This window comes from Phalaenopsis equestris, unplaced genomic scaffold, assembly GCF_001263595.1.
Source record: "Phalaenopsis equestris unplaced genomic scaffold, ASM126359v1 Scaffold001079, whole genome shotgun sequence".
In the NCBI taxonomy this organism is placed as follows: Eukaryota; Viridiplantae; Streptophyta; class Magnoliopsida; order Asparagales; family Orchidaceae; genus Phalaenopsis; species Phalaenopsis equestris.
Genome location: NW_018165518.1, coordinates 50,003 through 66,553, shown reverse-complemented (window position 1 = coordinate 66,553; position 16,551 = coordinate 50,003). Strand labels below are relative to the sequence as shown.

Here is a 16,551-nt window from a genome sequence, read left to right as displayed (position 1 = left end):
ACATTTTGAGAAGCAAAACGGATACCTGCCAACCAGGTAGCACATTGAAGCACAAAGCAAAACGGATACTTACAACAGAGCAGAATAAAGAGGTACAGATCATAAACAACAGGATAAGGATATAAATAAACCAAACAAAAGGAGAGCTTCAACAAAATCAGATGAAGAATGACAGTATAGGATATTCAAAAAAATATAACAAATCCCCATTTCAAAGCAAGGCATCATGAATGTCTTAATGAGATCTTAGTTCTTCAAGCACAGGGCCTAATCGTTGTGCACCCAGAAATAGAGCATCTGCAAGCAGAATTAACCCAAGCTGCAAAAAATAAACCAGACCATAGTCATGGTTCAATACACGTACTCATCACTTGAATTCCAAATGCATCATTTGTTAGGATAAAAAAAAAAGGTTATGTTAGAACCAATTTATCATGACTTTTATATTTTGTTTTTGTTTTTATTTTTACTTTCATTTTTGAAAATAGGTTTGGCTAATATAACTTTTATATGTTTTATTATTTAGTTTTTAAAAACAGATCACTTCTTTTTAAAAAAACACTCAAACCGCCTAATAAATATTGTAAGTATTTTTAAAAACAACTACAACAGCCCAAGATGATTAAATTCAAATCATAATATAAGCAAAAAGAAAAAAACAAAACAAAACAAAACAAAAAAATAAAAGTGATCCCAAACGGGGCCTTGGGAAGAAAGAAATCACCAGGCGACCAGTGAAGACAAGGCGGTAGCCCCACCCCTCCTTCGCAGCTACAGAACGTTGTTGGTCGGTCCAACTGCACTCACAAAAATTACCTTGGATATGGAAGAGCTGTTCAAACAACAAATTTACCTTTACGTGCATAAAAATTCTACGCAACTTCATAACTCATAAGCAGCTCGAAAAGCTCTTAAGCTTATATTTGACATTCCCAAACAGCAAAAAAAATGTCTTTTATAATGTAATTATTGTAACTAAATTAGAAGAAAGAGATAGAAATCCTGATTAATGTGACAATTGACAAGCTTTACCATGTCTGCTGCTTACCCAAGAAATTCAGAAACACCACCGATACCAGCAAGCTTGAAGCGCTGAGGACCTTCTCGTTGAAAATCCTGCATCCAGTGAGAATAAAACCAGAAGCAGATAAACTTTGCCATATGTTATACTGTATTTTGATAGTCGCAAAATACCTCTTCCTCGGCAGCATCTAAACCACCCTGTACCCAGAACAAATTCCGGTAACCTGCATTGTAGAGTTGCTCACAGGCAGCAAGAGATCTGTCAATAAATGTAGAGTTAAGGACACATTTAGATTAAGTTTAATTAGACAGTGTGCATGCCCAAAGCACATTTATTATAGGGGCATTTACATGCATACCACACAATTCATAAATATTTACATATGCAACACCTAAATTTTAATATTTACATTCATAACAGTTAAATCTTTAGCAACATACCAAAAATATGAACTTTTTCAAAGATAGCTTGTATTACACCTATAGAATGAAGGTATTTCTTGAACACCTCTCCACATTTAAAAAGATACCTTGATTTTTTTTTTTTTTTTTGTTGCCAAAAAATTTTTAGCAAATAACAATAGCATATAGCTCCAGAGAGTACAGGGTACCCAAGAAAATGCAAGTAAATTTTTCCTTGTCCAATGTGTCTATGAATAGATTACTCTACTGTAGTCTATAGACACTTTTAAGTCTCCAAAATGCGTATAAGAAAATTCCTATGCTTTACCAAAAAAAAAAAAAGACAATTTCTTTCTTTTAGTACAAGTTAATATTTTCATTCTTTTAAGTATTTAATCGAGTTTATCATTGAACGGGCCACATCTAATCAGGCTTCTTCTTTTTTGTGTTGTGCTTGTGCCAAGCCAAGACCGTTGATGGGACCAAGGAAAAGCCAAAACTGGACTGCTATAAATAAATCCCCTCATAGTTCGCTCATTTTGGTAAAGAAAATAAATTAAAATCTTTAACAAGCACAATAGAATAAAAAATAAGAATTGATATCACCAAAAAATCCACCAGATCAAAAATGAATCTCAGTACATTTTGGATGAGATAATTCTAGAGTCAAAACTAAAGATCATCAAAGCAACAATTTTAACAAATTTACAGCCAAACCAAATGTACAAAAGTGGTCCAATCTAAATCCAAATGAGTCCAAATCAAGCACATAAAATATAGTTGAAAACCTTAAGGCATTAATTAAAGAATCAAACAGTTCCCAAATCTTACATATTTGGAATCAAATCAATCACATTTGTGAGAGGAATCCAAGGAGTTTGATACCACTCAATCTAAGATCATTCAGACACTTAAATTCTGAAACATCAGTCTATAATCAAAGGAATCAATATGAACTATCCAATGAAGTTTTTCATAATTTTGGGAAGATTCATTAAAAATCTCACACTAAATAATTATTAATAGGACCCTCCCCCTTTTTCAGATGGAGTCCTAGAATTTGAGTTTGGAGAGAGCTTAGTGATTTGAATAACTCTACAGCTCTATCAAATGTCCAAAATCGATGAGTGCCAACGAACACCATCATCCAACCACGGTAAACCAATCAACTCATTCGACCGCCATCATTTCACTATCATCATCTGACCACCCTAGTCAACCACTATTTTTTGTTCACTAGCAAACACTATTGCTTTACCATATATACCTGACCAATCATCAAACATATTTGTCTGGCCACTGTGGTCTAACAACTGGTGTTCCATCGTCATGTTTTGACCACCATCATCAAAATGTCATCATCGTTGTCAAACCATCATTGTCTAATTCCTATTATCATCGCCCAACTATCGCCATCACATCATCATCAACCACTCAACCAACATCTTCATCCCCATTACTTTCACCACAAACATCGAAGAATAAGCTAGTCTGAAGTTATCACTTTATACTCTCATATCTAATTAAAAAGAAGAGCAGACAACGGTAATCTCAACCAATATAATAGATTATTTTACCAAGGTCAAGCCCAGCTTTTCCCTTTATTAATTTTCCACATAAAAAATTTATGGTGTCTCGATTGCTTTCTTTAAATTATTTATATGTGAGATCATTGTGCAAAGTTAAGAAAATAAATTCTAATATTCTATAACTGCAAATTTTCTTATATACGAGAGTTTAATATCATCTATGAAAAAATTCAAGAGTTTCCAAAAATACTTATCCAATTATTGATAGGCACACTGTCTATAAAAACATATCATCCCACTCCAACGCTTGTCAATCCAAAAATCATATTTTTAACCAAGTAGCAGTATGCCTCAAGGCTTATCCTAGAAGGATCGCATTCATTGGATAGAAGAAAATAAAATTCAAATCTTTCAACTTAGAAACTGGCCAACAGAGAGCATCACCATATAATAGGAAACGTCAGGCACAATCAATAATTTTTTTTTTTTTTGAAAAATGCATTTTGCACTAAAACAATAAAAGACAAAAGAGAGTCATAAAAGATATACAAAATGATACCAGAGTTAACCCAAATCACAAAAGAAATAATAGTTTTTTTGCTCAAAATTCAAAGGTTATAACAACTCTTCAAAACAGGAAATAACATAAAAGGGTCACCCTCGGACAAATTTGAGTATCAAATATTGAATGGATAACTTGATTTTATAATTCATAACCAAGTGCTTGTTGAATTTAGCATGGAGATTTTTTTTTTGGTGCTTAAATTCACATCATTCATTTATTTTAACAAATTTAGTAATAAGTTCCCTTGGCAAGAACTTAGATTGATTTATCCATATTTACTAAATCAAATTTCATATAAAAGCCTAAGAATTGCCCAATAATTCTTATTTAGAAAAATAAAACTAATCTCATTATATTCATTTGATCTCACTAACATCAGGAGTGTCACCCATTTCATGCTCACTTGCCTTCATAAGCGACTCATTGATACTATGGCCATATATAGTCATATGCTATCTGAGATGCTTAATAGACATCATTGAGGTGAGCTAGTTTGGCCATTCAACTCATGTTGATTAAAACCAAGAAACAAACCTACTAGCTCACCCTGAGGGATGTGATGGCAACTCTGAACCTACTCTCAAGAAGAGCCAAACCATGAGGTCCCTCATCTGAAGGCTCCCCTAAGTGTTCATGCTCAATACTACCCCAAAGATGAAAAACAATATTTGGCTTAGGAATATTCACATACCTCCAAGACCACCAATTCATGTGAATCAATGTTGAGATCACTAAGTAGCATCATAGCCTCACTCACACCCTCAATATGAATCTATATGCAATGAGTTTTAATAAAACCACTGATACTACAGTCTATACTACTCGAATTATGGACCCTATCAAGGTGACATGTTTACTCAATGACCTCTCAATGGAGGAGGCACCTACTCTTAACATTAGAAGCAAGATCAAAATAATAATATTACTCAAAAAATGAAGATAAACCCACCCACTTTCAATGGTCTCTTTGACTCAAAAATCTTCATTCATTGGTTGGCAAATATAAAAATAAATTTTGACTAGAAGATTCTGATGTAAGGATCAAATGGTTAGTTTGCATAGATAAAATTGGTTAAACATGGCAAAACTTTATAAATCAACCAAAAGCATCAAATCCAACAATCTAGCCAGTTCCCGATAAGATCATGAGAAAAGATAAAAGAATTCCTTAAATCTAGGTACCTTTTATTAACCTATTAGGATTGATTCTTACAAGAACTCATTACCCTACTAAGTAGCATCATAGCCTCACCCACGCCCTCCATATAATCTAGTTTGGATATGACCCTAATATTTAGTGCAAAATCCTTATGCATCCAGTGAATACCCTTTATGAGGCCTTACAGAGAGTTGTTGATTAAGAGTGGTACCTAAGAACTTTTATAGTGAGAAAATTCCCTAATTAGGTTAGAGTCTATCTCTAAAAGTTTAAGGTAGACGCTTCCTACCTGACTATGATTAAGCATGGTTATAGTGTTGTTGCTGATAATCTCAAGGGGAAGCAAAAGGTCACTTGAGCTTCTAGCCTCAAGTCTAGATCCTTTATATTTTGAAATGTGGGAAGGCTATTTCTCCCGAAAGACATGCACATCCAAACCTCTGGCAAGGGAAAGGATAATGATATACCATCATTTGACCCTAAGGAGACTTGACTTACAAGCCATGAGATGATGTTAATTATGTTGAGGGGGCATAAGATGGTCTTCTCTTGCTATTATGCAATGTGTTATGTCCTCTACCACAATTGAGATAGACAAAAAGCACATCATCATATTTGGTTTCACATTTTTTAAAATATGAGGGAACATAATGTAAGCTCATCATTAATAACAAGCGTTACATAAAACATTGTCTTGAAGGCAGCCTTCACCAAGATCGACCTCTTTGTTGAAGCTCATTCCCATTCATACAAAATGGCTTGTGTTGATAAGAACTTACTCTAATCATTGACAATATTTGGTAATTTTCTACCACCTAGAAAAACTATATAATTATCATTATCTGTACTATCTAGTAAGGGAGCATTAGCATATATCCAAAAGATTAAAGTCATTCAATAAGTGTGCAACTTCCACTAGTAATCTATCTAGAATTTTCAGGGTTTAGCCATCTTTTATACGAGATTGCATGCAAATTCAGTATCATTATAGCTCCATCACCATCTGCCTTTAGAATGGAGAATTACTGCGAACTGAGCATCTGAGAGGATCAAGGTATTGTTGATCGAAACTTCTATAATGAAGTTACCCAACTTCAAAAAGATGTTTGAGATTGCATGTGATGTATGTGTTGGCATCAAAAAGTACTTAACATGTTACATAGTTAAGTGAAAAGTTAAACGAAGCCTGTCAAAAATATTCTAACTGCAAGAGAGAGTTCCAAGCAGCGATTCCAGCCTTGCACTGTTGGACATTATCTTATCCAAAAGGCATGTCATGTACTTCAATCATCAAGGACTTTCGTTACTAAATTTCCAGTCTAAATTGAACACCAAACAAGCCAAGGGGTTAAGTTCCTCCAGGAATACATTTTTTTTCCTAAGTTAACATACTATTGTTGAAAACATACCCATCAACATTTTGATTCGGATGACTTATTTTTTGCGTCTTAAAAGTGTGTAGCGAGAGTTGATATGATTATTCTTCATGTAAGAATTTTGATATAATTAGTCATAACTAGACCAGATGCTTTGATTCTCTTCCAAACACTATGTTTCCCTCCCTTCTTTGTTATCCTTTTCAACATCAACCCTTTAATATATCCAAAAATACCCAATAACTCCATCTAATTCATTATCCATTAGAACTTTCTATTACCTTCATAAGTCTCATTCCACTACTCTAAATCAGACACGCCACATTAGAGTTTAGATGAATACATTATTATTCCATAAAATCACGAATATTATAGATACTTGGTCAGTCAGAAAGATCTTCCACCCTTTAACATCTCATCGACGCCCTTGGAGGGGCTTCAATAAGTTTGTCAAAATATAATTTAGGATCAAATTTTGTTGATGTCAAATTTTTCAAAGATGATGAGAGTTAATAAAGATCTCAAAGTTTATAGTAGTCAACATCACTTGAGACTTCATCATCACAATCATAAAATCCTTATATATTTTATGTTTATTATGTATTTACTTTAATTAGATGATTGCAGTGAGGATATAAATTTTTTGAGCCATTAAAGTATTAGGGGTCTTTCTAAGTTATTTGGTAAACAGGTTATCATATCTTTGGACTTTCAATGTGTTTTTTCTTATTTTAGGTTGGCCATGTCTACCTTTCAATTAAAAATATTAAAAGAATAGCATTTACATTTCTCATAATTTTTCAATTCTATGCAATCATAAATACCTCCTTTTTTAAGGCTCAGAACCTACCCTTGGATTAACTATTTTCCCTTTTCTTTCCCTTTTTTTTAAAAAATGGAAAACTACTTTATGAGCTTGTCTTTCCCACTGCCATCCCCTCTTAGCTGGCCACTTCTTCGAGATTAAATAATAGCAAAGTAAGAAAGTCTTTTAGAGTCTATAAAAGGGAACATGTTATGTGAATTTATGAGGTGAACATTTGAATACAAAAAAAAATCTCTAATTTTGTGGATATTTACTACCCTTAGAGCTTGTTTGGGATCAATTCTGTTTTTTTTTCCACTTTGTTTTTAAAAATGTATTTGTTTGGTGCGGTTTTTATATGTTTTGATCTCTTCTTTATAGAAATAAATTAAGATGTTTTTGAGAACACTCAAAACAACATTTAGGTGTTTTCAGTGTTTTCAAAACCAATCATATCTTAATCAAACATGGCAAACATGTTCTATTTCAAATCAAAACATAAACAAAATAAAATAAAAGCAAAAAATAAAGAACTTAAAATAAAAGTAATCTCAAATGGCCCCTTTGTGTTTAGAGTACACCTGTGAATGATTTGAAGGTCAGCGTTCTAGTCATAGACTTAAATCTCTTGATAGCCTTTCCAATCTTTCCTATGTTGTAAATTCATTTTCCTTTGTTGTTTTCTAACGAGAACCTTTTTTTGTGCTCTCAAACAGCACAATCTTGTCATCTTTTGACTATCATATCATTGACAGTTGCTAAACTCCATCCAAAATTTGTTGTGCTAATTATAAGCTCATTGTTCTTGTTATTATTCTCTAATTATAGAGTTTTTTTTTTTTTGTCTACGAAAATTTTTCATCATTGATTACTTACGGTTGGATTGTTGGATCAATACATGGTCGACTTACACTTAAGTGTTATTATAACATACTATTATTATTCTTACTGTTTAGTATATCATTTTTAAAGCTTGATTTGGTTCCTACATTTAATCTTATCCTCAAAAGAAACTTTTTGAGTGTCAAACCTTGAATTGAATTTAGCTTGGAGATCTATTTATATTTTGAATTTGTGTATTTGCATCCACTACATTAATTTTTTTTTCCTTAATTTTTGCGAGAAAGCATTCACTACATTGGGTTTTACTACCAATCCAACATGAGGTGGGAGAGAAATGAGAGGAGGCAACTCCGCCTTAAGATAGAGAGTGGAAGAGAAGATAGCGACAAGCCAGATTTGAGGATATGGAGAGCAGATCATGTAATATCCATTTTTTATAACCAAGGTCTCATATCATATAGCACTTAACTTTAAAGCTTGGCAATCACATGCGAACTTTAAGTAAAAATGAATAATAATCTTAATAATTTGACACACATTCATACAAGTCCTACATGAAAAACTGACTAATGACAAATAATACAAAGACAACAAAGGTCATTAAAAAAAACATAATGACAACTAATAAAAGGTATACATGATGATCCATCATCAACTATTTGTCACCTTGTTTCTAAACAAGCATCAACATCCATACCACTGAAGTTCAGTTTCAGTTTGTATTAGAATATTAATTATGCTCTATGAACCTCCTTTTAAATTTGAATTGGACTCAAATCAAATGCAAAATACTACATCTAAATAAATTTCTACAACAAAACCTAAGCATGCATTAGAACCTAGCTCAAGTGTTTAGCCTCTGAATTGAGGCCTATAAAAAATTGAGTTTAAGTCACCCTAATCCTAACCTTAGGTTCGAATCTAAATATGAGCTTAAATCCTGTCAAAATCTTTCATGCATAAATTTCAATATGATATCAATTTAAATTACTATTCTCAATTTCTTATTTTTCCATCTTATAATTAAAACCTGTTGGAGAATGTTGAGTTGCATAAACACAACCGTGAATTCTATTATAATGACATTTTTAAGGAAGCTTGAGTCTTAGCACAACCAGTAACAAGTTGACTCCAAAAGTAGAAGAGTCGCATTGATAGTAATATTTATCATTCCTTCCCACAAAAGCTGCCTGCCAAAGCCATCATGCCTTATCAGATGATTAGAATGCTAGGAGCTAATTTACATCCACCCTTTTCTTCTATTATCATGATTATTAATCCTAAATTCCATGCTAAGAATTTGTTACCTATCAAGGCATTTTAAATGTTTAAGAACTGGTCTTGTTGTTTTTATAATTTTTTTTTCTATTATGCCCAGGGAAAACTCAACTCTAATCCTTGCATTACTACTTCCAAAAGAACCAATTGATGCTCCCTTTACAATGTCATCCTGTAAATGTTGGCAGTACCCCTCTCCATGATTATCCATACCAGATAAATTAAGTTACTTGCTTCCGGTTTTGTTATCTTAATTCTCTAGCATAAAATAACTAATTGTGTTGCTTACATGAGATTTTGTAATATAGTTACTCTACAATATAGAATGCTTTGCACTAAAGAAATTGATGGAGATGCTTGCTTCATTATATTTCATTATTTTGCCACTTCATGGCCTATTCTCTTTTTTTTTTATGTTTATCGACATTGGATGTCAATGTGCATGATATGTGAATTTTGCTTATTTACAAAGTAGCACTCAAAAATTTTCAAAATAAACTTTTGAACCCTACGTATTTACATGAAGTGCCTAACAAAACAATCACTCTTGCAGGCGGAAACTTTTTTTTTTTAACAATTATGTTAATATTACAAATAGAAATATTTGGATGCCAGCTTCATAAATAAATAAATTGGAAATTTATTAGTGAATTTGTTAGTTTGTTATTTATGACCCTCCTCTAAGAGATTATTTGTATTGTGATGTAATTAATTTAAAAACTATTTCGCTCACAATGTCAGACTCCATTGGTTACAAGAAGTGTGAAGGTTGAAATTGAACAGATAGAAACACAAAAAAATGATTTAATTCTTACAATTTTGTTCTTATTTAGTTCTTACATTTTCATTTTCCATTATCACTTTCTATTTAATTATCTTTCAATTCGAATAACTTTCAAATCCACCTATCATGTTGCTTTAAAAAGTTTTCCACACTATTATTTGATACATCAGATTGGGACTATTAGTCTAATAACAATGATGCATGCAAGTATCTAACCAAATGAATACTGCAAAATAAATAGTCGGAGAATATGAAAGGCACTTCAATTAAATTTTTTAATGATAAGAGTACTAATTTAAACAAAAAACCTCAATCCTTTCTGGCACACAACAATAAGATCAGAATCTTTTGGGATTTTTTCCTCAACCTTTGATATGAAACTCCTGCAGTGGCAAAGAAAATTACTCTTATTGCAAATCCAAGTAAATTGCATGAACTTATAGAAATGGTTGATTATATGAACATGGCATACTTATCATAGGTCAAAGTAAGGTTTCCACTCCACCAACCTCCTACAAAAAATTATCATGAGATTTATCTATTCCATGCAACTAAATTTACTAAAATTCAAATTAATGTATGCGATGAAAACAATTTCTCAAAACCATCTATCACCACCTTGGTTGGTTTTTCATCAAGAAGTTCTAGTATTTTTAACTACGTCAAGTATACCAAATAAGCAAAGCTATGACAACGTGTGAAATGCTTGGGCAAAAGATCTCAAGCATTTTAACATAAAATGTGGACATGACTATGAGAATGATGGAGGCAATGAAGTTGATGTTCATAATAAAACTTTTGAATCCATGATGGTAGAGAAGGAGAAAATCTAACATAGAGGAATGCCTACTGGAGAAATGAAAAGAAAGTGATTGAGAATCTTAGAACAATGAATACCTTGGAGAAAAGGAGACGGGTTGGACAGAGATGGGATCTCATGGCTAAGAAAGAATCTACTATAATAGCTTAGAAACAGGACCAGAGAAGAAGCCATTTCTTTCTGTTTTATTTACCAGCTATTTTGCAGCAATCAAATCAAGCTTTGAATTATTGTATTTAAGTGTAACTACAGCATGCAAGATGTAATTCTAATAGCATTAAGACAATAGAAAGGATACACAAAATGATAAATGACCATTTTAACCTTGATAGATTATAAAAAACAAATAAGGGAAAGTAACATAAATAGTATGACTAGCTATGTCACTATATTCTAAAACCATGATATAAAACATAATATGATAGACTAAACCTGCACTAATAATGACTCCAAGATAGGTCACTGAGAGCAGGCATCTGTCACTGCATCACATGACGTTGAAGACAACCTCTAGACTTCTAATCACTAAGTTTCAGTTCATATTTATGCAACGCACTTTTTCTCATTGCTTGTATTTCACAGTTTCAAAGTCCTAAAGCTTGCCAAAAGACAAATTATCAAGTCCAAAGTGATAAACAATAAAAATTCGCCAGGCTCTAGGCAAATCACTAACAAAAAAGGAGGCTTGATGCAACAGGAGAGACTCACATGTCCGGTAATATGTTATGTACAAGTTTACTGTTAATTTGTTTTAAGATAAGGCATCCCAGTTCAATGAGGACTCCATATCAGTTCGTGGTAGTGTTCATATCATTCATACAGCTAATTTAGATATGCAGCATTGATCAGAGAATAAATATCAACATTCATTGTTATTGTTGCTGCAAACATGCACTTTAGTTGTAAACATGCACTTTAGTTGTAAACTTTCTTCTATAAAAGAAATTTAGTAGAAAAATAGATGTAAACATGGAAAAAGAGAAGAACAAAATCCATGAAGCTCTGATCAATGCGTGTATTCAATAATAACAAGGGATAAAAGATAATAGAATTCAATTTTTTATGCTATTTCATGATCCTATCCGGTGAGCAGATAACATTAATGTCTAAGAATTATAATGAAAAGGGTTAATCAAAGGTAATTTGGATGGAAGTTGTGAGAAAAAAATAATTGTGTAGAGTAATGTTGACATGCATGTAACACTGAGTAGAGATGATTGTAAAATGAGAATTGAAAAAACCAGTACCAAAGAGTAGTGACTTGTGATTAAGCTAATGATGATTGATGATGACAATGACAATGACGACTCCATCTTAATAATGACATATAAGTAAAAAAGTTACAAGAGTTGGATGCTACTACAATAAATGAGTGCATATTATTCAACTACCACTTGCTCGAACAAAATAAATCAAAAGGAGAAAATTTTATTTTTTTCAATACCCATTACAAAGTTTGTAATCTTTCTAGACAAACTGCCAATGTCAATAGTAGTATCTACATCAAAAATTGGTATCCATGTGGAACCTTTTACCCTTGCCTGCAAAAATAAGAACATATTAAAATTTATATATGAGTACAAAAATGCATAAGCAAGAGCTAGGCCTATTGATGATTTGAACCTTATTGTACTCAGTCGAGGGACGAACATCAAGCAAAGTTTTGTAGGAAAGTTGTATTGCATAACCAGCTTCTTTTGGTGTAAGAACTTTGACCTTTTGTTCCCTAACCTACACAGCACATATAGCTTTATAACAAAACATAATAAGGCTTTTTAAATACTGCAGCTCCCAAACCTGACTATTTACAACTCGGATCTCCCAACCTCCTATTTTGCGCATTAAGGTCTTCGTTACGCCCTCCATCCATCGCGCGGCATCCCCTCCATCCATCTTCGCTGCACCTGTCAGCGTTCTCTACTTTTCTTTCCATCCTCAACCTCATCCTTATCTTCCCCGGTACCACCACTCCCCGTCTCAAGGGCTTGTACACCATTCTCGTCCTATTAAACTGGCACCAAGCACAATTCGCCCTTTTTTCTCGGCAACCTTGATGGACCTAATTCCGCACACCAAGCACAATTCGCCTTTTTTTCTCGGCAACCTTGATGGACCTAATTCCGCAATCAATCCACCTCGATTTAAGGCCATGGTAGTGAGTCGTTGAGTCTCATTCTTCAATGATCTCTCTTCCAAGCTGCCCCTGTAAGTACCCAATCGCATTCCTAACTTCATCTTAATAGTAAAAGTCTTCCTCTGCCATCGATCTTCATCTAACTTTCGAACTTTTAAGCAATTTGATTTGATTCTCAATCTAATTCGCTTTCAATTTTAGATCCTGCCCCAATTCCTTCTACATCTGATCTCGATCCATCAACGATGGGGCTCTCAAGCCTTCCAACGCGGTGTCCCCACCATTGCCTTCAGTCCATCGCCAAAAGAATCGCTGACAGGTGCAGCAAAAATGCAGCGAGCAACGTTGGAGTTTGGGAGCCACAAGATGTAAATAGTCAGGTTTGGGAACTGCGGTATGTAAAAAGCCCGGCATAATATGTACATCATATAGCTCTATATGATAATAAGTTGACTTCTAAGATATAGAGAAAACAATCAGTAAAAAAAAAGGTAAATTTACATATGCACCATACAATTCTTATGAATTTTCATATCTAACACCTAAAGTTTGATATTTATATTTATAACACCTTGGTATTATAAACCTATGCATAAAAAGATGAATTTGACTTTTAAGAAGTTAGTATTGTGGTATTTTTTTATGGGATGTTAAATATTTGAGTGTTATGAATATAAAGATTAAAGTTTAGGAGTTGGATACGTAAATAAATAAGAATTGTGTGGATGTATGTAAATTCCACTCACAATTGCATACATACCACACAAATCATATGTATTAACATATTAACATTTAAATCTTAATATTTATTTATATAACACTCAAATCCTTAAAATTACATAAAAATACCACTAACATTAATGGTTTTTAAGGAGTAAACCATCTGATATGACAGTTCCTAAATTCCCTATCCTGATATTAAAATTCAGTTAACTAGTTATGAGGTTGGTAACTGTCAATACAAATGTAGCCATTTGATTAATTATCAAATAAAATTAACGTTGCAGCAGAAGCAAAGTTCTATGGCATTAGATTTGAATTTTTTCTTTTCTTCTTCCATTCCCATTTTGCTCGACTAGATCACGTAAATTTCTTTCCTTTCTTCTAGTCGTCTTCCATTTTGAGGACTCGTGCAACCTCCCACCATACTTCTTTCTTTTTTCTTCTCCCGCATTTGTTGTTAAACTGCATCTCGGCTCTATTAAAAAAGCTGAAGGTTAGGGCATCAGCATCTCATAGTCGAACTCCCCTACAAAGACCACCGAAACTCTTATCCTTCTCCTCCTTTGGACCCTAGAGATCCAGTAGCAATTAGAGCTAGTTATGAAGAGAATGAGGGCATTGCGGCATATAAAAACCACCAAAACTCCTATCTTTCTCCTCTTAGCAACTTCGTAGCCCCATTCTCCTTACCACCGTAGCGAGAACTAAGGAGAGCTCACTCCTCCTGTATTTCTACTTCTATTCTTTCTTATTAATTGTATGAACTTAAGTCTTAAGCATTTATGAATTTGAAATTTCATGCTCAAGTTTCTAATCTCATTTTAAACCATGTCGAGGTTAACTTAAATCAATATTATTGTCACAGATGATATTAAAGAATTTAATAACAAATTTGGTTATACCATAACATCATCTAAACTAGTTATGTTCCAATTAATTTGTTAATGAGTAACTTTATACTCTCATTAATGTATTTATAATAAGTTGGATAATCATTGGTGTAGGACTTTTGAGAATCTTGTCAGATGTTGCTAATTAAACTTTTGATAAATTTGAAACTCAATATCTAGCGTCGAGGTTAGTAATTGTTTTTTATTAAGGGATACACGTATCATTCATTGTTAGGGGCATTATTTTGCTATTTATATTAAATTACTAAATAATTAGAGGTTTCTCAGGCTTAACATTAAATTTTGTTAATATAATTGTAGTAGAATTATTTATTGTTTATAATAAATTTGCATAAGTAATTAATATTGACTTCTTGCTACATAAACTTCTATTAATTACTTATATCTTATGTTTCAAGTACTTATTATTTTATTATAATTTGAAGTGTTAAATCTCATTATCATAATTTCATAATTGTTTATAAATATTGGTGGCTATATTATAGATATATTCTTGTGTTTTGATCATGGTGCATGAAATATATGTGATATTATAATATTATTATATCGGTATTAAACACAACTTTCTTATAGCTAGTCGAACTAACGAGTCCTCAGATAAATCAATTTATTTTCGTGGGATTGGTGTCGATATTTCCTTATTTCGGTGTGTCGTAGAAAACCGACTATATAAATGTAATTATATGTATACACACACATACACACTCCCTGCTGCACTTGTATATTATCAGATAATGTTAAAATATTATTAATCTTATATGCATAAACGCAGTTGACATAGTAAGCTATAAATATCTAAATAAAAATACATGTGTTCAAGTTACTTATATTCATGATCATAAATATTTGATATTCTTTGAAACTTTCAGTTATCAACATAGTGACTTGTTCGTATTATTATTCATAATGCATGTTTCATTTCTTTTTTGTTTATGCTTTAGTAAATAGTAATTATTTACTAAGTTTGATTAGTCAAATTCGTTCATTGATGTGTTTATATAACAAGTTTTATTCAGCTACTTGTAATACCGGCCCTATAGGATCAGCCTTTTCCATTCTAGATTTTTATCATTTTTGGGATTGGATGTTTTCTTATTGTCATTTCGGTTTGTTTCAGCCAGTTTTCTAGTGTGTTTTGTTGTATATGTTAAATTTTTATTGTGGAATTTAATTTATATTTTCTGGTGTTTTTATTGTTACTTGCATACAATTCTTCTTTTAAGAATACAAAATAGGTTCAGTTGATTTTATCATGCCCTAGGTTGCCGACTTATCGGTTTAAACCATCTTCTGGATCCAAAGTGGGACATGTTGTAGTTGTATTCATCTCTTATCACCTCCACGCCAAATATAATACATATCTCCCTTCATCAGCACGAGAAAAAGCCAATCTTACAAAATGCAGTGATAATTACCAGAGATTCCCATCTTTTCCGTGCGGCCGCCATCTCTTTCGCCTGCTTTGTTTCCTCCTCCTCGCCTACCACCGCTCCCATTACTACAATCGGCCCTGCATTCTGCAAAAAAAGTGATAAGTAAACATAAACATAAAGAGAACTCCCGAAAAAAGAAGTCATTGGAAAGGGCAAGCAGAAAAGAAATAGCGGGAGAAGGGTTAGAAACTCACTTGAGAATAAGATCTAAAGCACCTTCTTGAATGGGACGTGAAGGGATTCGGTCGTAAGGCTAGGGCTGCTCTTCTTCTGCAATCCAAGCTCCTTCGAAGAGGATTGGAAGACAAATTGGTCAAGCAGCCGGTGTGATGGTGCCCGACAAGTTCCATGCCCTAGAAAGCAGGCTAGCTCTAGAACGGATGCTGCAGTTCTTAGTCGGAAAAATTTATCCGGTATGGTTTCGGTGGCTCTGAATTTTGATTTAGCCGAGTTCGACGCCGAATGGTTCTGATCTGAAAGGTCCCCTTGCGCCGAGAAAATATTAAGACAGGATTGTGAAGCTTACCCATGATAATAATACACTGTGAAAGTGTATCCATTATAATACATTGTGTTCGATTTATTTTACATGTGTCGTCTTTTATTAGACTTCGGATGCATCCGTAGTCCTGTCATAATATTTTCTCACGATGTTACGCGACGGATTTTTTTACTTCATATAGTCGAAATCCGACAGAACAATAAGAGATAAATTTAAGAAAATTTCTAATATCCTGCAAAAAAAACAATTAGAAATGTGTATATA

General features: G+C 33.0%; 1 protein-coding gene across 4 annotated transcripts; it reads right to left on the bottom strand.

The window, feature by feature from the left end:
* Positions 1-44: 44 nt before the first annotated feature.
* On the bottom strand, positions 45-16,309 carry LOC110033005 (rhodanese-like domain-containing protein 11, chloroplastic). 4 transcript variants are annotated; one of them, XM_020736825.1, is made up of 10 exons: positions 15,980-16,309; positions 15,768-15,869; positions 12,208-12,315; positions 12,029-12,125; positions 10,237-10,276; positions 10,073-10,147; positions 1,195-1,282; positions 1,049-1,116; positions 725-797; positions 45-319 (listed from the first exon to the last, which is right to left on the bottom strand). In XM_020736825.1, exons 1-10 carry the CDS (start codon positions 16,133-16,135, stop codon positions 236-238), a joined length of 891 nt encoding a protein of 296 aa, XP_020592484.1. In that variant the 5' UTR covers positions 16,136-16,309; the 3' UTR covers positions 45-235. The 4 variants fall into 4 exon arrangements, with proteins under 4 accessions (XP_020592484.1, XP_020592485.1, XP_020592486.1 ...); XM_020736826.1 differs by having other exon boundaries at positions 233-319; positions 725-832; XM_020736827.1 differs by having other exon boundaries at positions 233-319; positions 1,049-1,100.
* Between the last annotated feature and the right edge of the window lie 242 nt (positions 16,310-16,551).